Here is a 23,538-nt window from a genome sequence, read left to right as displayed (position 1 = left end):
CGAGGGGCAAAACTGCAGACTACTGAAAGGTAAACAATAAAATACGTGTCAAAATAAGTGGGTCACCCCGCTGTCCTGCTAGTCCATCCCCACTCACACCACAGACTGGCGGGGGATAATGCCAGTCTTGGCTAGACTGACCTGTCCAGTTGAACATGTTGAAAAGATGAGAGGACTGGCTAGTCTCGCCGGGTTTGTCATTTTCACCCCCCAATACACGATAAAGATTGGCCGGTTCATGCAAATCTCGGTAGAATCAGTAGTCAGTTTATGAGAATCCTCTAACGCGTATGGCTTGCTTTTTTTTTTTTTTTTTTTATTGTTGAGCAGTATGCCGGGTGTTAGCTAAGTCGTATAAGTATATGGTGAACTTATTTCGTTTTAACCTTAAATAATAACAAAGAAAACGAAAATCGGCTAGATTTTCTCCAGCACTTCTCGGGCCATATGGTAGAAATCAAATGGCCAGTTTTCATGAGAAGTAATTCACTGCAGACTCTGCATCATGCAAAGTTTAATTTACTCGGTGACTAATCAGACGTCATTACTTTACGACCGGCAGTAGCAGTCGAACCAAACGCTTGAAATAGTTGCAACGGTCTTGTGAGATCGTTATGATTCTTCTCTCCTCGAATATCGTGATTCTTACCCATTAATCGTCTCAGTTGTCAAGGGTCTACGTCATGCAATGTTTTTATGGTGCAATAAAGCGGGATATATACACAAGCGCAGTTCTTCATATCAAAGGGGAGTTATTTTAAACGTCTTTATAATGTGTCTGTGTTCGGTAGACGACCGACATTCGATTCTGTTGCAGGAACAACTGCTTCGGCTTCGTGCACGAGTCGTTGTCAGATCCGATATTTTTCGTTGCTGGTTTCAAGAGTGAAAGTTTTGTACAGGTACAAAGCGACATTTTTTTTCTTTCAGTGATTGTTTAGTGATTATAGCTGAGGTCAGCAGAATTCAACATATCTCTCAGACGACCGTTTTTGTAGTATTATCGCATCTATAGGTTTAAATTATACACCCAGTAGTCAGTTTATGAGAATCCTCTAACGATTACCATTATTGAGTCGTTCCTTTACAATTATTTAAAGGAAGTCGTGTCCATTTGGGTTTTGTCTCATAAGATCGGTGGCAGCAAAACCCGGTGACGGCGTTAATGGCTCACACGTTATCTTTATGAGTGAGCTTTTATTAGCTCTTGGCCTCATAATTGCCTTCAAGCCGTTTGGATGATTCAGTTTTACGAGGGTGCGTGTTCGTAGCTGTTTTTGTAGGGTTAAAGAAGAGGACTTTGACGCTCTCCTTCCTCTTCTACTTATATCAGCCATTGGCGTCAATCCTTCATTTTCTCCCCCAGAAGTAAAGGTCTTTTGTTTGTCCCTTAATGATTAATATTTTACATTTCTTTTCTTTTTAACATCGACGTTGCGGGTGTTATGATTTATAGATTCGGTTTGGAGATTGGCTGATTCTACTGATTGTAATCATTCTCTATTTCAGAATATGCAATTATTATTTTGATACAAAAACTTTTGTTTTTATGTCAGATTTAGTGTACTTTTACATGTGATATTTGTAGATATGCTATTTACACATGAATAAGCTGGTCAACATTGCAGTAAATCACAGAACTTGACAAGTTGTGTAACATACACAAATTATGTATGTAGCTATGAATGTATATCACTGCGCGAATGTATTTCATTTTAGGTCTCGTTTTTTGTTAGGTTTTATTTTGTAGGGTTTTTTTCCCGGCAGTTTATTTGGTTATTGTATTAATTTTTGTCTTGTCTTCTATGGCCTTGAAAACGTAGATTTTAGTACCGGAAAGTGGTAACCTGGGGATTAGTGTAAAAATGTTGGGTGACCTTTTGAATATCATCTCTTCCAACGCTTCTGGTACCCAGGGGAGCGAAGCTGACATTATTGCTTACTATTCTCTCGTGGGTTGTACACAGGACATGTTCAACCTATTTTCATCTCCATTTTATCATTATTTCATATACATATGAAACCTCGTAATTCCCTGTATGGTGTCCTGTTGTAACTGTCCTGCCCTCTGACTCCAAATATTCTTCAAACTTTGTTCTCAATTGACAAAAAACTTTAGATACAGTTTCATTGTTATTACCGTGATCCATGTCTGTATAGAGATACAGATCGTATTAGACTAAGCTATTTACTTCCTTTGGTTTGTAGCTTCAGTCAGTTTGATTGCCATATCTTAATTAATATGCCTATTCGTTAATTTCCCTGCTTTAGTCTTCCACTAAATTCTTTACTAAGAGAACCAGTATTGGATACCATTGTTCCTGTATACTGGAAAGTCTCGATCTCATTCAAATGTATCCAGCTAGTGTTAATTCGTTTCTTGGTGCATATTCTGCCTCATTATCTCTGTTTTTACTAGATTTAGCTCAAGTCCTATCTCTTGATATAATCTGCTAAGCAAGCTTTGTAAATTTTATGTTGTTTTGCTGTCAACTTTCTGAAGTTAGACTAACCTAAACTACTTCTACCTCCAACGTTTTCGTTATACAATTCATGAGATGGTTAAATGGCAAAGGTGTTAAGATATATATATATATATATATATATATATATATATGTATATATATATATATATATATATATATATATATATATATATATATATATATTTATATAATTGTAATAACCACAATTTCATCTTAACTGCTGTAGTCTTTGACACGTTTTGGATATGCTTGTCATTACAATGGCCAAGATATACATATATACACAGGATAGGTGTATATATATATATATATATATATATATATATATATATATATATATATATATATATATATATATATATATATATATATATAATTATAATAATAACCACAACGCCTCCTAACTGCTGTATTCTTTGACACGTTCTGTATATGCTTGTCCTTACAATGGCCAAGATCCAAATGAAAAACCAAGTTTATCCAAAAAGGGTAGAGAAATCAAGAATTCAAGAGGACATATATTATTGAATTACAACTGAACTGACTAAATTGTTTCTAGAAAATACAGGAGAGATTTTTTTAATAACTGTGCCAAGTTGATTCTCATAATTTAAAAAAAATGTATCTAGTAATTCGACTAACCACTACGCAAATATTTTGATGTGGTCTTACGAGAAAAAGTTTTGACATATGAAGGATGGTCCTGGATGGAAGTTAGTCCACAGAAATATAGTCCTTGGCTTTAAACCACAGTGTTTTATTGGGTCTTTTATACTTGAGACGTATCCTGTTTTAACAGAAGAATTTATGTATATATATAAAAAATTTATATATATATATATATATATATATATGTATATACCTACATATATATATATATATACATACATACACACACACACACATATATATATATATATATAGATATATATTATATATATATATATATATATTATATATATATATATATATATATATCTCATCATCATCATCATCACATCATCATCCTCTCATCATATCATCCCTACCGTGCAATATGACTGTTAAATAAACCGTAATAAGGGAGTCACAATAGCATTATTAAGTGTATGAATGACTCAACTACTTGGGGACAATCACCACTTAACTCAAGTCATTGGTTCTGTGTGTGTCTCATATTTCTGCCTGTATGTATTTAGTATACATACACACACATCTACATACATATATATGTGTGGGGGGCGGGTTGTGGGGGTGGGCTGTCAGCTGTAATGATATATGTAAATGTAAGTAAAAAATGGTTTTCGTATTAGTGCATCGAAATATCTGCATTAAAGTTAGTCGAATTACTTGAGAAACTTTTTTAGATTATGAGAACCAACTTGGCATAGTTATTAAAAAGATTTCCCCTGTTTTGGAGTTCTGTTCTGTCAGTTCTGTCAAATCCTCCGCTTCAGATTGTATTGCTCGTGGTTGTATTAATGTAGAGATACAATAAGAAGTGGTGCTTTTTTTTGGTAGACTCGTTTATTTAAATGTGTGGTAATGGTATTGTATAGTTGTTGTTGTGTAAACATAATTTAACGTATGATTGTATGTATGCTCTACAATTACTAACATATACTTTTTTATTTGTTTTTCATGGTTTCATTATTATTTCTTGTTTTTCAGGTAACGTATTGTTGTTCATGGTCCATTTCATGTTTCGATCTTTTACAGTAAGTACCATGTTAGTATGATACTAGGAATCAAAAACTGTTATTTGTTTAGATTTTGTTTATTTTTCGACTAATTTTGTGACACTGAACCTTGTAGTTTTAATTTATAGTTCTTGAAATGAAAATATTGTATATTGTTTAAGGTATATATGAATTTTAGTTTGATTTCATTGCAGATTTTTTTAAGTGTTCTACTCAGATATTTTGGAAAATATATTCTCTATTTAAACAAATAGATTATAACCTTGTTGGGGGAATGAACGTTATAACACATCTTTGGATTGGAATGCTTTATATTTCATCTTTGTTTTAGTCCAGATATCGAAAGTTAGTAATCGTGTAATTAATTACTGTACTACCTATAATAATTTTCTAAAGGTATCAACTTCATTTTCAACTGAAAAATAAAATTGGTAAATTAGGTCACATTGTTAATGGAGCTCATTACAAAATATTTTCGTAGGTAATCGTTTTAACCACCAAAATAAGCAGATGTGTAGGCCTCCTCGGCTTGTAAATATTCTCGTGCATATGAATTGTCATGTCGAATTAAGTAGTCACCATATGCCATACTAAGATCGAGGGAAGATGGTGCTATTGGAATATCCTTAGTTCAAATAAATTACCCAGGAAAAGTTTCAAAGTTTGAAAACCTGTCGATCATATGTGCACCAGATATGGATAACGTTCAGAAAAGTGTAGAGATGATTATGATTTTCTCTTATGAAGTAGTTTTCATGTTCACATGTCATGGTCCTACCATATTAGGATGTCAGTGTCTAGTCCGTCTTGTTTACAAACATTTTCCAACGTTAATTTTAGTTGATGGTATAGAAATAAACGTATTCCAGCGATGGATTATGAATAGGAAGTGTTACAAGGTAGGGTTCATATAATTTTAACATAGACGAAAGATCTCAGCTGAATGTGGAAGTAAGATTATGGAATATTTGCAATTTAGATCCGTAAGAAAGATTTTCCTTGGAAAGTTGTTATTCCAAAAGCTGCCATGAATATTGTTGTGCATCAAAACGTTGCTCTAAAGTTTATCGATATGTGAAAGTGTAGAAAGATTTGACGATGGTTTTTGTTTATCTGGATACTGATTTTTTTCTTTTACCATTTCAAAACTTGTTTTAATTCTGTCTGTTTCTCCCCTTACGTATCGCCTCATCTGGTTGATGCTTCTATAGAAAAAAATCTTCATATTGATACTTCAGTTATGTATTTCTTGTAAATAGCTTCTAGCATTAGCTTTCTTTTTCTCTTTTTGTCTGACAGTAGTTTACAATTTGTAAGGCTACATAAACGACATGTTTATGTTTGATCGTGGTGTTATCAATTGCTATTATTCAGCTTTTGTTGCAGTGTTTGTTCCTTATGCCCCTACCGCCTTGTTGCATTCAAGTTTATTGACCTGTCTGTAGCTGTCTTAAGAATCAGTCGTAGATGATGTACAAATCTCTTTGTTATAGTTCATTAAGTACTATATTTTTGGGAGCACAATGTTCTTGCCATTAATAGCTTCTAAAACGTGTTAGGATACTCATTTGGAGTATATATATATATATATATATCTATATATATATATATATATATAAATCATGTGTCGTAGAATCGTACGAAAAAGATAGGAAAAATAAACATTTCCGAAGGAACCCTCGCTTATAATGACCAACAAAATAAACTACATTGAAAAAGTAGTAGCTGTGTCATATCGTAATTCCATACTTAAACTTTCTCTTTGATGAATGGTCACCTGTACCAGAGAAATAACTATACTTGAAAGAGAAGTTTTGGTTATCAAATAAACTTTCTCCCGATCACTAAGTACTGAAATGAAATATATCGACACTGTTCGGACGTTTTACATTCGACCAATCATCGACAAGCTCCCACCCGCTTTTCAGTACATTTTCGCCAGATCAATATATATATATATATATATATATATATATATATATATATATATATATATATATTACTATATATATATATATACATATATACACGTATATATATATGTATGTATGTATAGGCTATACATCACTTCAGTATTACTTTAATGAAACCACATATGTTGGAGTAAAATGAGATGGACAAATAAGAATGACCTCTTTTCATTATTTGAGTATAGATTAAAAAACTATCTTTTGTATGAGATATGGCTGCTTTTGAAAACGGAGTGATGTGGAAAAATGTTAACTTTTTAAAAAATAAATGCGAGCTCCTCTGAGAAATATTTAGAGAAATGCTCCTTTTCCAATTACTCCGGTATGCCAGCCTCATACAATGGCCGGGTAGTGTTTCATAGGAAGTGGCATTGCAATTTTTTCATTTAAATGAATTGCTCTTATTAATTGGGAATATTGCGACTGTTTATGATGTGGGGATTGTCGCTGTTGTTGGTCTCTTTACGTGTGTTTTATGTATTACACAGAAACGCACTTTTGTGTCATTAGTCTAACTTGTTGTTCACCCTATATTTCCTCATTTTGAGAATGTAATCGACCTGCCCAGCTTTTATTACAGACATCTTCAAGGCATATTTCATCAAGTTGCTCTCCTTTCCCATTAAAGCCGTAGAATACCCTCGCAAGCGTCGATAGCGGGTTTTAAATTCGGTCATCTTGAGCCCCCTTATCTCAACCAGAACGGCAGAGAGAGAGGATTTAATAGAAAGACTTTGGGTATAATCAGTACCTCTCTTTTATTCTAAAGACTTCAGATACCCAGCTTAATCAACCTGCCTTTGATTCAGCTAAGTATCTGAAGTCTTTAGAGTAAAAGGGAAGTTTTATTTATATCCAAAACGCTCTGTTAAAGCCTTCTCTTTGCCGTTCTCTCTCTCTCTTAACTGTAAGGTTGCAAGAACTAACAAAAATATTTGTTTTTAATTTCTGCAGTTCTAATATCACAGTGGAATCCTTACACCCTTCTCAAACCTCCCCCTCCCTCCCCTAAGTTCTAGCCAACCGCCTAAACGTTCAACTCTGTTCATTTTGAGATTTTTACTAGCATGCTTGACTTCATATCTATACCACGTATATGTACAAGTTAAATGAGTCAAGTTTAGTACATAACTCATATTTCTATTGCAGAAATGTGGGGGTCTTAATTATTTTGTTCCTTCTGCTGGGTTTATAAATATTTGTATGTTCATCATAAAGGATGACTGGTGTTCGTTGACACTAAATTTTATCGTGTGAATCATGTGCATAAATGCATAAATCAGCCATCAGAACTCTCTCTCTCTCTCTCTCTCTCTCTCTCTCACATATATTATAGTCCATTTTTACCTTCCTACTTCTGCAGTTGGTTAGATAAGTGACTTCACGCACACGATTATCTGAAGAGATTTTCCGCCTAAAGTGGTGTTAATACCTCTAGTCATAGGTCGTTTATAAAATGAAATAGTTCAGTTTTACTCTCCTGAATTGCTTTTGCAGACTTTTCTGACCTGATGCTCCTTGAAATTATAATGCAGTATAGCTTTCAGTTTTTTTCTAAAGTATCCTAATTAAGTGAATAATGTAGAGAGCGGGATGGGAAAGGTAGAAGTGCGGCTTCTAAGAATATGGCTACATTTTCGGTCACATGAAATTGTTCTCAATTGGGTTGTCCGAAAGGTGGGGAAACTTATGTCTGCCGGACAGGATTATTAGTTGTTCTCACCAAAGTGAAAACATATTTTTCTAAAGCTTCTGCTGCTACTGCTGTTGTTAGTGCTGTTGTTTTTGTTACTGAATCCATGAAGCCAAAGTTTAACTGATTGCATTCATATATAGCAGCTGTTTATGTAGAGGACTTTCGAATATGGTTAGGCATCTTTTATCAGTGATCTAATCGACCTCTCATATGCCTCCTCCATTTACACTTTTATTTGGTTAGCAGTGATTAGTAAATATATGATCATAATAGAAACTGCAGTTATAATGCATTTTAATATGCAATTATTGTATTGGGAGCCATTTATACCTTTTTGTTATGGTCTTCAAAGATGAAGGAAATGACGTGAATTACTTAGAATTGTATATCTTGATTTTGCACAGAACATAAATTCTCTCTCTCTCTCTCTCTCTCTCTCTCTCTCTCTCTCTCTCTCTCTCTCTCTCTCTCTCTCTCTCTCTCCATAACACACTTGATATGGTATTAGAGTGTCCTTTAATGAAGTTTTGGGGAGATCAGGTAGCAAATTATGACTGCAGCCGCCCGTCGGGTTTTGGGACAAGATGAAAAGATTCTCTCTCTCTCTCTCTCCACTCGCTACCTTCCATCCATCCACTCTCTACAATGGCATTTAACTGACTGCTGCATGCTGTTACCTCTTCGTGTGTTTTGGAGCAATTTTAAAAGGTCAGGGAATTTAGGTAATATGAAGGAGAGAGAGAGAGAGAGAGAGAGAGAGAGAGAGAGAGAGAGAAGAAGAGAAGGTGAGAGAAGAGGTGAGATAAGAGAGATAGAGATATCCTATACGATTCTCTGCCTTTCGTGTGTTAAGATCTCGAAAAAGACAGAATTTTACCGCAGATCTTACAGTGAGAAAAATCATATTAAACGTAAAATGATTGTGAGTAAATAAATTCTCTTCTTTGTTACCACCTGAATACCGCCTTACATATATTGGGCATTGAGATTCAAATATACATAATCGACAATTTGTTCCTGGTTGGTATTCATTATTATAAGAAAACATGACAAATTAGTTATGTGATAGAGATTTGCGGTTATAAAGGGATTACATAGACTTTGATTCTTCTCGTTGTGCTTGAATTTGCGCGTCTTGTCTCGTGCTTTTGGTATGAAGTTCTAAGCTAAACGTCACTCTTTAATTTTTGATGTGTCTTTATAATGCATTTACCTTTTATCAGAATTCCTGTGGTTCGGGTTGTACAAGTCATTTTTATTTATTTTGTTGGATGTAATGCCAAAGATGTTATATATTTTTCATTAGATTTGATTTTTTTAAAGTCTAAATTATGATGAGCACTAAAACAAGAAGAACGTTGATAATGAATATATGTTGGTAAAACTATTAAGTGTGCTTCTTGTCTTTAATATAGCCAGAGATTTCCCATTGAGATGATTGGTTACGTTGTTGCAACTGTGCATTTTTGTTTACGTTCTTTTGATGAGTTTTCGACCCTCCCCTGTCTCTTCTCTCTACCCTTTCCCCCAGGAAAGTGGCGCATTTATCTATCAACCTAACTATATATCTTGTACCAAACAAAAACTTCTTTCAGTTTTCTTCTGAAGATTGAAAAAGAAACCCACAAAATCACTTTGTAACTTGTTTACTTCTAAATACTTAGAAGTAAACAAGTTACAAAGTGATTTTGTGGGTTTCCTTTTCAATATATATCTTGTATCGTGACAGTGGCGGTCATTGTTTCCTTACAATGAAAGAGAGTTTCTCAACCTTTCAGTCCACCTCACTCCACCCACAGTCTCTCGAGATAAACAGTCCCTTCGTTGGTATTTCTGTTTCTCTCCACCTAATTCAAGAGTCGTGGGATTTTTTCCAACCTCCCCTTTTCATGGCACTTTTAACGTTTTTCTTTTCCCCTTTTTTTTCAAGTTTGTGTTAGATTAGTTTGCAGTTATTGTAAGGTCTGATGATGAACTTATTTTTGAAGCATTTTTGAGGTCATGTAGTTGTTGCTCATTTTTTTTTTAAGTTTTAATTATTTTTTATATTAATTTCTTATATTTTACTTATTTTTGTTTTTGTAGATATTCTTCTATCTTCACTTTTGTGTTTGCATTTTAGATTAAATGTTGACTTTTTCTTAGCTATAAATTTTAGGAATATCAGTTTTTTTGGCTTTGTATACTATTTGCTTTGCATCCAGATATTATTGTTACAAGGAATAATTAAAAAGATTTACTTGTAGAGTAACAGAGTATAGGTAGACAATGTGCCTCCTGTAGTTCATTTTTCTAAGTTTTCCAGCATTTAGATAGCTTTGGTTTTCCAGATTACATGTGCACCTCTTCATGGAAAGAATGCGAGCGTGATATCAGTGTGTTTGAAAGGGTTCTCTCGAGGGAAGGAATCGTAGCAAAGATGAGAGGTGACTCTGCAACGCTGATGTTTGCCGAACGTGTTTGGAATTGCCACTGAGCTGCCTCTGATACCTTTTCAGAGTTTGGTGTTATTTCATGGATTTTCTTCTACGTTTTATTTTTTTAGGTCTTATGTAGTAAGGTACATTTCCTGTTGCTTTCACATATGGGTGAACACATACACATAACATTATGTATATATATATATATATATATATATATATATATATATATATATATATATATAGATACATATATACATAACGTTATGTGTATGTGTGCACCCATATGTGAAAGCAACAGGAAATGTACCTCACTACATAAGACCTAAAAAAAACGTAGAAGAAAATCCAAGAAATAACACCAAACTCTGAAAAGGTATGTGTATTAATATATATAATATTATTAATATATAGTATATAATTATATATAGATATATATATCTATATATATATATATATGTATGTTTTATTTGTATATATATTTCCATATTTGATAGTAGCTTGGCAATCAATTATTCTCAAGTTTACTGCAAACTTTTCCTTGAGTAAGGAGGTGAAAAAGTAAAGGTTCAGTCATTAATGATTAAATATTGATTCTTATATTTAATGATCCATATATTTCAAGAGAATCTCGTCCTCATACGGTATAATGGGATGGCTGTTTACTCACTACTGACGTTTGAATGTTAAAGAAGAGGGTCACAGTCTGTTATTGGTGAGGTTGTTGCTTTGGTCATTACACCAAACATTCTGGAGTCTCTCTTGGTCTCGATGGTGGTATTTGAGGTGAGAAGCTGTTGCTGACAAGCTGATAGACAGCCCTTTTGAGTTCCATGTAGGTAGCAGCCCTCCTACTGCAGTGTAAGACACTGACATAGAGACTGGTGGCGGTCTTAAGGTAAACCGAGAGACCACTTATTGGCATTTTTGAGATAATACCCTGGGTTTGTTCCCGTTACATTTACCAAAGTTTGTAAGTCTGCATTTTTTTTTTTTTTTGAGAGGTACATCTGATAATGAAAGCTAGTTATCAGTGCACCTGTATCTGGTGAAGTTCAGACCAAGCTTCTCATTAAAGGCTTCCTTAAGTTGTACATATAAAAACTTCTTCGTAGGAGATTTTCATGCGTTGTCAGCATCATCTGTAATAAATGATGAGGGTGTCCATATTGTTGAACACTCTCCCTGTTCCAATCCCTAAAGAGGAAACTTTTAGTAATTTCCTAGATTTGTTAGTACATCATTCCACGGGAACATTCACTGATGGCCTTCTCACGAATGCCAAATAGGGATGTTGACAAAGTGGTGGCGCCATCGAGATACACCGGATCCACGGATAGACCTCCCTGAGGATATATTATATTGGGTAGTCCGGTCAGTGAGGCACAGATGTGAAGAGGAGCTCCACATTAAGCGATCCTATAATGTCTTCAGTTTAGTTATTCCAGACCAACTCTAGGATATCAGCAGAAGAGGCAGTGTTGTAACCAGATGTAATGAAAGATATTCGAACAGACTACTGACCCTTGTCAGCCACTGGGTCTCACTTCCATCACTATACTGTATTATCTCGATGGTAGTCCTCTCACCTCTTGGTGTCATGTAATCTTCAAAGCGCCTCAGTGGCGCGATGGGTATGGTCTTGGCCTGCCGCCTCGTTGGCAGCGAGTTCCATTCTCGGGCATTCCATTGAGGGGTGAGAGATGTGTATTTCTGGTGATAGAAGTTCACTCTCGACGTAGTTCGGAAGTCACGTAAAGCCGTTGGTCCCGTTGCTGAATAACCACTGGTTCCATGCAACGTAGAAGAAACACCATACAAACCAACTATCTAATCTTCAGCCTCTTGTTTACCAGCTAACATACTCAGTGATCACTTCAACATGCATTCACAAACCCTTTCGCAATTGCATCATTCCGCTCTGCGTCTCTGCCAGTCTTTACATTAGGAATACTTAATGTATGTACTCAGAATTGCATTTTTAAAAGAAAGCATCGTTATCATCTACATCTTTTGGTGAATTCACCCGTCGGTTCTCATTATTTGCTTTCTTTCTCTCATTTTTGCGTTTGTTAAATTTTCCATTCTCAAATATCAGTACACACTCTTTCTGTCATCCTACACACACACACACACACACACACACACACACACCACACACACACACATATATATATATATATATATATATATATATATATATATATATATATATATATATGTATATATATCATGAGCGTGTGTGGGTAATTAGAAAACATTTTCCCAGTGTTATCTTGAATGGATTTTATATGAAAAGGAAAGTGAGGGTCGTATGTTCTCATTGGGCGTTAAACTTATTTTATTTTTCGAAGGATAAACTGTATTGAAAAAAATTGATTGGAAAGTGTTTTTAGAACTTCTGATGGCCATAAAAAATTTAATGCATAAAAATTTTTAAACGTTTTTTTTTTACAATGAATTGCGGGAACTACCGAGAAACGCAGTTCGATTTCTAAGAGCTTTAACAAGGAATCAAATAAAATGGCAAAGCAAATGCCTGAGGTTCTGATGTCTACTTGTTTTATTTTCTAAGATAAAACCGATTTTTTAACTGTTAGTAAGCATTGCTATCTTAAATATTTTTGTGGCAGCTAAAATTTTAGAAATTATTTTTTTATAAATTTTTCATGATGAGATTTTTGCGTCAAGTTGTTAATTGTGAAATTGTTGGAAAACAGTCGGCAGGAATATCTTAGTTCCTTATAACAGTAAGCCTTGGAATGCAGTGATTTCTAATCTGATAGGGAATAAGAAATATGAAGAGATCGTCGTGGACTTCCATGCGGTTAATGTAAACAAAGACGACGGTATAGAGAGACGAAGGCCCATTCTGTTTTCTGTTGTAACCAGCCACTTGAATATGAAAATGTTGGATCCCTGATGCTCTTACTTGTGGAGACGAGTTTGCGATTGTAATCAACTGAATGGAGAAGTCTGTGTTTTTAACCTCTGGCGTTTGCTGCTCTTGATGTCACTCCCGATATGGTGCCATCATGGGAGTTCACATTGTGGCCACATGGTCACGATGCACTCAAGCGCGTCCTATTGCGCATGGGCTGTGCAGGGAGACCAGTGCTTTTTGATGAAGAGGCTTTTAAGGAACAAAGGGGAGTGGATAGGGGAACGGGCGGGGTTGGCTAAAGTAGGTTGATTGGCCTTGTTGCTTTATGGGGTTTATGACTTGACATTAATTTCCGAAAGATGTTTTTGGGAAGTTGGTTCATTTTTAAGGCAAGGATGAACACAAGTCTGTGAGGTCAGCTCAGCGCATGTTCCTGGGAAGATGAGATGCTGGTAGGGGTCTGCCTAAATGTTAAGTAGATTCATATGACGAACAACAGAATTTATTTAATTTTGAGAGGTATCGCCCTTGAGATGACGTGATTATGATATAGTTTTTATGGCGTAAGTTTTGACGTGTTATCTCTTGAAAAGTTATGATTTATGACCAAAACGGTAATTTTTGTTAACGATTGAATCACCTATTCAAGAATAAAGTCAGACAGAAGTAAGAATGAAAGATTGTTGTATATTGCATATGATTAGGATAGTTATATATAAGGACTGTAGACGTTTCTGTTATATCAATTTTTCCCATATCAATTGGAGTAGCATTAGGTATATATAGTTTATACAAGCCGAGTGTGAATAGAATTTGTAGAAGTGCACTCAACTTACCTTTAATAGAATGAGGGTCAGGATTGTGGGCTATTAGCCGTGGGTATGCAAATGACTGTATATGCATGCTTATTTTCCACCCAGAGAGGGTTATGACCTTATCCCGGTGCTGCGTAGCTTATAAACACCATGAATGCATTGACCTTGGGGCTGATGTATGACATGGTGATCATTCATCTTCACAGCTTATCTTGCTCTTTTGTCAAGATTTATGATATCAGATGTGGTCATCTGCGAAAACCCCGCGCTATAGGAGAGGAGTACAGTGCATTGCTGTTAGACAATGTTTCGATTTTAACAAAACCCACGAGTATTTGACGCTGTAGTATATAGAGGATTGTCTGTTGGCTTTTGAAGGTGTTCTGCGTTTACATAAACTATTTCTGCCGAATTTCTTATCCGTATATTATATTGGGCAGTTACCCGTTGAATTTGATGGAAACGTTTGAGTAGTCACGATTTTTATAACTGACGGCCTGTCAATGTTTTTTTAACCTGTTTGGGTATGAAAGAAAATTGAGTAATTTAAGATCAGCTTATTTGTTATATAATAATGATTATATTTTATCGTCCTCGTCACCCTTGTGACCAGCAGGTCATATTCTTATAATTCTTTGTGAGACGAGATTGGGCTATTGCCTCATTTTGACGTGAGGTTAGATGTTTTAAACAAAAATTGATATCCACGTTTCAAGTTTTCTGATTTAGACAAACGGATGATTAAATTCCCCCAAAATACTATTATTTTTTATATGAACCACGTGAATAAAGAAGTGAAGGTTTCATCTTAATTTCTTATTTTCTTCGTAATGACGAGAACTGAAATAATTAAAACTTTAATTTGCTCCTGTCTTTAAAGGGCCAACGATACTGCCGCATCTGTTCGGTTAGTTTGCCTTAGGGGTTGTGAACATAAAGAAGTTAAACGTTCCAAAGTTTAGAACCTCGTGAGGGAGAACAAATGGAGTGATAGGAATGAGACACAAGATATCTCCTGAGTCCCATTTACTTTTTTCATGGAATAATCTCGTTTCATTATTCTGAAAACAAAGAGAATTTTGTCTTTTTTTTTTCAAGTCTTCAGATTTGGTAACTGGTTACTCTGTTTCTTTGGAAGACTAGCAGCATCTATTTTCTGGATCGGTTGTAAATGCTATGAGAAATAGGTCCGGATACTTAGTCATTATTGAATCAGTGTCAGCAGCTAACCCCTTTCTTGTCTTTTTATCAGAGTATCAAAAAATGGTGACCGAAATTCACTTACAATAGGAGTTCTTATGACCCCTTTCTAGTATCTGTCACTGTGCATTCATATCTACTGGGTATCCCATGTGAACAACAGCAGTGAGGTTGTATTAGGTGAAAGCTATATAATCGTTATAGACAATAAAAGCTGGTGAACTGGGTTTTCATATAAGTTTCTTCGTTGCCTTGAATTGATAGAAAGTGGTTACTACTTCTTCATTGGGTACCCTTGTTAGTGGTTCCACGTGTTTAGACTTTTGGCCCACCTTAGATATTGCTTAATGGAAATGACCATTTCACCAAACCTACAAACCTACTATTCTCTGATGTCTTTGATAAATTCGTAGAATTCGTTTTTCTAACAATGTATATTAGGGAAAATTATAACCAAGTCATGATATTTGGAGAGATGTCTGCCACCTCTCTCTTTTTAGTTTTATATAAAATAGTTTTATTCACAACACTTAGATTCTGTTTTTAATGAAAGTTTCATTTGAGATGACCATTTTACCTCTTCTCATCAACAGGTATTTCAGTGTTTGCTCTTTAGCAGCACAAGCATAATAAAACAAAATCTATCTTTTGGGGTTCATGGATGTCTCCTAACCGTGTTTTATTCGAAGATTTCTACTACTGGTCCGTATATTTTTACACTCTATGTCAAATTAATCTTCAAAGGGTACACAAGCTCTATATCTTCATGCTACTTAATATAAAGGTTCCTTTATCATATTTTGGTAATCTGTTGGTCAGTCGAGCATCTGATTTTATGTATAATACGATTTGCATCGGAAACACTAGTCCTGATCAAGGTATATAGAATAAGGGAGAGTCCTGATATGTAGCAGCAGTGCCAAGTGCCGTCAGTGATAGTCGATGTTTAAGGTAGGTTTACACCTACGCACTTTCGTGTTGCGGGCTGTTACGGCGTGGGACCGCAAGAAACCGTTACAAAATTGACGCGGTGGGGAGAAAAAATGACCGTTATTGGGCGGCGTGGGGCGGACCCGGGCGGTGGGCTACGGTCACCTCACGGCGTGTTCCGAGTTCCTAGCGGAGTGTTACGGAGTTGGAGTTGGCGCGGTGTTATGGTCGTTGTTGCTATGCCAGGCCACGCGCTCTTGCGGCTTTGTTACTCCGTGTAGCGGTGTGTTGCGGGTGGTTTGAGGTGTTGTTGCGGAGTAATAATAACATAATTCATAATAATGAGACAAATGAGAAGCAAATGATGGACATGTAAAGCATAGAAAGTAAGAAATGAACATGAAAAGCATAGAAAGTAAGAAAATGAACATGAAAAGCATAGAATGTAAGAAAATGAACATGAAAAGCATATAATGTAAGAAATTCAACATGAAAAGCATAGAATGTAAGAAAATGAACATGAAAAGCATAGAGAGTAAGAAAATGAACATGAAAAGCATAGAAAATAAGAAAAATGAACATGAAAAGCATAGAATGTAAGAAAATGAACATGAAAAGCATAGAATGTAAGAAAATGAACATGAAAAGCATAGAATGTAAGAAAATGAACATGAAAAGCATAGAATGTAAGAAAATGAACATGAAAAGCATAGAATGTAAGAAAATGAACATGAAAAGCACAGACTGTAAGAAAATGAACATGAAAAGTATAGAATGTAAGAAAATGAAATTGGGACTTGGTTTATACCATAACATTTTCAACTGCAAATATCATATATTATCAACTGAGGTCAATATATCTTTAGTCTGTTACTGATTTTTCATTGTTCCCCTGTTAATAACTATGTCCAGTCAATGTTAATTATTGTTTCATTATCATATTTGTATGTTCATGTTCATTTGATCATGTTCTCAATATTGTATTATAGTTCTTTACCTTGTATGTTATCATATCATTTGATGGCGATATTTATTTCATGTTACATTTCATTTTATAGTTCAAGTTATTTTCCGAGTTCTATTTATTTCATGTTTCATATATCAGATTTCCTGTTATATTTCTTTATTTTATTATTCTTTATGGCCGTGCTTTTTCATTTTTCAATTTTATTTCACCCAATCATATCATCATATATATTGTCATGACATATTATAAATTGAGCATCAATAAGGAAAATGTAAATGCAAGTCAGTATTTCAACATATTTATTACAAAAAGAAACATTATGAATGATACAAAATGTACAAAATCATTTAATATTAAGAAAATAACTAAAAAATCATTTATTATTAAAAAAAATAAAATTCTATTTATTTATACATTGTCGACAGGCTGTCAGAGCGCGAATGATGCCCCCGTGGTCTGTCCTGCCCCTTTTATCCTCCCCAGAATGCGCGGCTACCTTTCATCTAATCGACCTATGTTTTTGTTAAAATTAAGAGGTGGTTGTGGAATTATTGATATCCAGAGTAAAGCGAAGTCAATCATGTTTAGTAGATTTCTAAAATGTTTAAAAGATCGTTGTTTTGGTTACCTATTTATTATTGTAAAGTCAGAGCAACCTACCTTATAGAAAATGAATGCCAACATCAGGATTACACTATTTTTACACCTAGTTTTTATGAAAGTATGATAAATATATATATTACGAAGTGCTAATAAGATGACCTCTTATCCACAGATAAAAACGGAAGTGGTATATGAACATTTAATGATAAACAGTGAATATGTTCCAAATATTGAAAATTGTATCCACTATTCAACTGGAAACTAATTTGGGAACATGTAAATAATAAGTATACAGAAAATAAAAGTAGAGAAATTTTTTTTAAGTATGTTCATGAAGTTTTAAGTACAAATGATAGGCTAGCCATGATGAAAAATAGAAGATGTTAAGGAATGCGGTTGTGGATGCATAGAAACTAATATGCATATGGTATATTTCTGTCCTTTGGTTAAGAATTTGTTGCCCTGGGTATTCGAATTGCTTAGAAAATGTTGTAAATTAAAAACCAATAGCAGGTTAAGGATTTTAGAAAACTAGATTTTGAAGCAAACTCAAAAAGGGATGAAAATACAGCAATGGTAATAATAGCAAATTTTATTTCAAGAATATGGATGGCAAGATATTTGGGAATTAGTGCTGACCAGCAAACTATTAAATGTATAAAGAATAGACTGTTAAATACATTTAATGTAAATATTATAGGATTTAAGTCTAATGTTAACAAAATTTTCACGAATCAGTATGTTTCTTAATTTAAAAACATATATAGAAAAATATATATTGTATATATTATTATACATAGATCTATAATGTATTACATTGTAGAAATATAATTTTGTAAAGTAATATTTCTTAATAAAAGAAAAAAAAAGTATTGAGGTTCACGTAAAAAAAAAAATCTACCTAGGGAGACGCCGTAACATGCCGGACGCACGCCACACGCCCCGCAAAGCGCGCGCCATCTATTAATCGTGTATGAAGGCGCCGTAACGGCACCGCATGGCGCCGTAACATCACGCCGTAACACTCCCTCGCGGGTGGTAAGACGTCACACCACATCGCACCACGTGCGGTGTGGTGCAGTACTGTGCGGGTTCTTACCTCTTTTGTTGCGAGGCCGTGCCACACCGCATACGGCCTCGTGCGACTTCATCAACCCGCCAGACGCCGCTCAAAAATTTGAAATTATTTAAAATCCGGGCAGCAGAGCGTGGCTTTAACAATCTTCGCCTGCCCCCGCCAGCGAGGTGGCGCGCTTTTGGTGCGTTTATAGTGTGGTTTGTAACGGTTTCTTGCGGTCCCACGCCGTACCAGCCCGCACCACGAAAGTGTGTAGGTGTAAACCAGTCTTTAGTTCGAAGGAATAAATGCTGTTACAGACAGCTGTTTTCATGATTAAAAAGCTAACTAATTATAATTTACAAGTTTCTTGAACCATTTTACACCAGATTGGCCGATAGGTTGCCAGGTCACAGCAGTGACTGGCTCAGGATAGTTGGATGCTACTACAAACTACCAAGTAATTGAAGAAACCATTTTACATCACCACAGGTTTACAGCTGCCTTTATCATGGTACATCAATAGCTCATGACGTTTCAGTTGCCAGATGCCTTAGTCCACATTGCCTCAACTTATCAGATCTGTATGTATAAGTCATCCACCTCCTTTTCTTCAGTATGGGATAAACTTTAAAGCTGACCTCATTTAAGATGTCTATTCTCGCGTTGTTGGTATTAACTTTGTCAGGATTCCCTCGACTGGATTTCTTTTCTAACTTTTAGCTTTTTTTTTTTATTTAAACAGCTACCCAGAATGTTAAATAAAAATTGTAATTAAGGATTAATACTGTTTTAAAGACTCTTAACATTAGAAAACTAAATGAGTAAATCTAATGACTAAATCATAATTTGGCTGTCACTGTCGTGGGTGCTACTGTTTCTTTATATTATAGAAACACTTTATTGAAACATCTGAAACCTCAAAAACCGGCATTCAGCAGGTGAGCATTTTCTTGAGGTGGGCGACTAAGTCTTGCCATCATTGGTCAACCAGTGGGGTGCTTGGTCACCCACCATTTTGCAACTAGTCAGACATCATACCACTAGATGCCCACCAGTCAGATCCTAAGTGTCATCTGTCAAATATTAAGTACTCACAGGTCGCATTAGGTGGCAAGACTTTACTCTGTTTTTTTCCATCTGTCCATCAGCCTGTGGCGTTTTCGCATGGTATCACTGCGTTCCGGGCTTTAGATAGTTACGCTATGTGTAAGTTTTAGGTAAATAAAAGGATATCTGAGTATACATTTGCAACTGAAAAGTGTTTTAATAATTTACTGTATGCAAATTACACCGTTAATATTCGAAATAGGATATTATTTAAAGCCCGGGAAGCAGTGTTACCATGCGCAAACACCACAGGCGGATGGACAGATGGAAAAAAACGGAGTATAGTTGTCCAATGATAGTATAGGCTGGATGGAGAGTTGTGTTTGATCTATCACCAGGAAGTCGGTCATTGCAGTCAGTGACAGGTATAAACAGGTCATCAACCACCACAAACCTGTTTCAACCGCTAGTCCATTAGTCGCAAACTGGTTGGTTACAAGTGTCAACCAGTACTCATGATTCATTGATTGGTAGCAGACCAGTCGCCCACTGTTGGCAGACTACTTACCAACAACCAAATCAGCCACCTAGAAGAATTCAATGCAATATCAAATTCCTCTTTGGGAGAAAATCAGTCGTACGGAAGTCTGCTGCCTTCAGCAATCGGCTGTATATCAGTAAAAACATCCAACACCTTTTTTGTGACCCGTGGTTGCAGGTGGTCGGGAGTTGGCCGTGAGCCCAGTGTGACTGGGGTTTCAGCTGTAAAATTTGTACTGAAATTGAATCGGTTGCCAAGAGGAATTCGATGATGATCAGTACGAAATTACCCACTACTCATCAGCTGGTAGTAGAAAAATTGACCACTAAAAACCTCCTTACGACAAAATCGGTTACTGAGTGGAATTGGATGCAACACCGAATTCCCTAATGTCACCAAATTGACCGTAAAGGTGTCCACGTCCTTCAACAACTTGTACAATCAATGGAAACCTCCAACGACCTGTTTGCGACTTGTGATTGCGGGTATCGGGAGCTGGTCCGAAGTCCAGTGTGACTTGGGCTTCAGCTATTGATTTTGTGCTGATGTTAAAGATCCAATCATTGTTTGCATATAAATTGTTTGTAATCTTTTTGTCATTAGAAGGTACAAATCTTTCCTGATCCTATGTTATGTATAAATCAGAAATTGTCTTTTCCGAAGCTTCTTTGTTGTTATCTTTAGTATTTGTCAGCTTCATTTTTGCTATTAACGGTAGTGTTACACATATAAAACTGTGCCATATTTTATTTCTTTTGCACAGAAATAATAGCCTACTCAATAACAACTTCATTTCAAGTACATGGTGTAATTTTGGGCCAATTTGATTCACTCTTTTGGATTAATATCTTTTGTAAGGAAAGTAAGCAGTTCAAGCTCTTCAAGGGAAGCCCAACGATTGCAAAAAGCTATTGACAAAAAAAAAAAATGTAACGTAGATATATGTTTGTAACAAATGTGTCATTCCGGATATGAAGGCTTGGCATACTAACGAGACTAATGTTGTGGTAAGTTCCGGGGTAAGGTAGGGATTTGGCTGCTGTGTTCTGTGCCAGAGGTTTTCGTTTTGGAGATTTTGTTTCATGTTCATTATTTCCATGCATTCTTGGTTTATAATTTGTGATTTTTGAAGCTGGGATCTAAAGCCAAGCACTTGAGCACTTAAGACAGTGAAAAGAGGAAGTTGGAGTGGTTGGACACCAAGATGGAAGAAAGGAAGCCTGAATTGAGGTAAAGTAAAAGGCTAAAAAGTACTTGCAGCTCCAAACAATTTCTAGTAATGCCTACAGTGCACCACTGATGGCACTACGCCAACTAGGTTTCATGCTGTCCTAAATTTTTGTAGAATATGTCCCTAGATCATCTTGAAGATCGTAGGCACTTGTTTGCATGAATCCTTGGTTGTTTGAAATGGGAGGTTTATGAATTTGTAATTGACTGATCTTTCTGCCTCTGGTAAATTTTCCCAAACAAAATATTTTTTATGAATAAATACCTTTATTACTGTTGTTCTTATTTTACATGTAAAAATGGTCCTCTATATTTTTATATGTATCTGGTCAAATTTTTCAATAAATAGTTAGTTTTGGAGACATATTTGTACCTTTTTATGAATATTTAGCGGCTAATGTTATGTGTATATCCCCTTCTTTTTTATCCCCTTCAGACGACACCCTACTACTACTACTAGCACTACCAATACTACTAACCCTGACAGTGACAAACCCTGGCAACAGATGGCGTCGTGAGTGCGCTTGGTGCTGGCCTTGTGAGTGATGGGTAAAGTCTCGACTTTATCGATGGGGTAGGACGATGGAACATTTAGCACACTCCTCTTACGTGAATTGATGATGGATTTTGTGTTGCTTGCTTGTTGATGCTTCTTCCGTCTTTCTGTTAAATTCTTTTGTTTCTACTTTTTGCCTCTGCTTCTATAAATGACTCAAGTGTTGTATAACTGGGAAAGCACGAGCCTTTGGTGTATCTGGATGTTCACACGTTTCTTGCTTCCACTTCTGTCGTCATTTCCCATTTTGTTATTTTTTTTTTAAGGATTTTCACTGACATTACTTTTTTCCTCCTAACTGACTTATTCATTGAACAGTTGATGTCATGTGTTGGTAAGTTCTTGTTAGTTAATTTAACACTCGAAGTTAGATTGAATATAATGCTATTGGTACTTTTATGCATATGTAAATGTTGTACACATTGCCCTCTCAAACAAGTCTAGTATCGCATGACAAGTGGTAATGCAGTTTTTTAATTGGCCGTTGATAATCTTTTTACGGATTAGTTTCCGTGAGCAGCTGGGTTTTCCTAAATATTTTCCCATATTAGCCTCATGATACTTAAAATTCATATTTTTTGCAACCAGTGTTGATATCAGATATTATTTTGTATATACATTATTCCATTTGATAAGATATATTTTGTAATCATTGCTTATGCTATGTTTTCAATTATATTTTCACAAAGTTTTTTTTTTTTTTTTCTTAAGTATAAGCATTTCAGCCGTTAGACCTTTCCTTCAAAAAATGTGTTAATAAATTTCTTTTAACAAAATATACAGTCATCATGCACTTCAACATGGTGTTAGATCTTAACAAATTGTATAGATAGCTTCAGTTCATCGCCGAGTTTTCTTTGTATTGGAGGGGAAAATTTTCACTGTACCAAGTCACTGCTTGTGTGTTTTTTTCTATATGTTCACTGTATCGCCATTTTTCATATATCATATGAAGATCTGATGTCTGCTATATCTTTTGCATTTATTTAGCTTTTTCAATGTTTGTATCACAAAATTATTGCTGCATGATACACTTGAAGGTCTTGCTTCATGTACTCCTTTCTTCTTTATATATATATATATATATATATATATATATATATATATATATATATATATATATATATATATATATATATATATATGAGAAACTTGAAACATTTACTGTACCTCTAAAATGATTGCGAAACCGTACGAGAATATTATCCTACGTAGCTGGTGAATCTACAATGTAATAGTTTATTTAATTTTGCATGTGGCCCGTAGCATGTCGTAGTAGATTACCTAGTTTATGGCTAGTCAGCTTCATCTGTATTTTGATATATTCGCTTATAGTGAACCAAATTTTAATAATTGTGTTGAATAAGAGGAATGTACGTCTGATCTTCATGCCACTTCGATTCTTCTTTATCTTAATGACTGCGTCATCTTAATGATCACTGTTAATGTTATTA

At 35.1% G+C, this 23,538-nt stretch overlaps 1 protein-coding gene across 1 annotated transcript in view; it reads left to right on the top strand.

Annotated features, from left to right (window-relative positions):
- Nucleotides 1-22,096, top strand: part of LOC135217761 (cGMP-dependent protein kinase 1-like) — an 86,520-nt gene extending 64,424 nt beyond the window's left edge. Inside the window, exon 2 of the mRNA XM_064253776.1 lies at nucleotides 21,965-22,096. Coding sequence (XP_064109846.1) covers nucleotides 21,965-22,046 — 82 coding nt within the window. The 3' untranslated portion in view covers nucleotides 22,047-22,096. The remainder of the gene's footprint in view (nucleotides 1-21,964) is intronic.
- The last annotated feature ends 1,442 nt before the right edge of the window (nucleotides 22,097-23,538 follow it).

The sequence above is a fragment of the Macrobrachium nipponense genome, chromosome 7 (assembly GCF_015104395.2).
Source record: "Macrobrachium nipponense isolate FS-2020 chromosome 7, ASM1510439v2, whole genome shotgun sequence".
Lineage (NCBI taxonomy): Eukaryota > Metazoa > Arthropoda > Malacostraca > Decapoda > Palaemonidae > Macrobrachium > Macrobrachium nipponense.
Note: the sequence above shows the minus strand (reverse complement) of the source record. Positions and strands in the feature narration are given on the sequence as shown.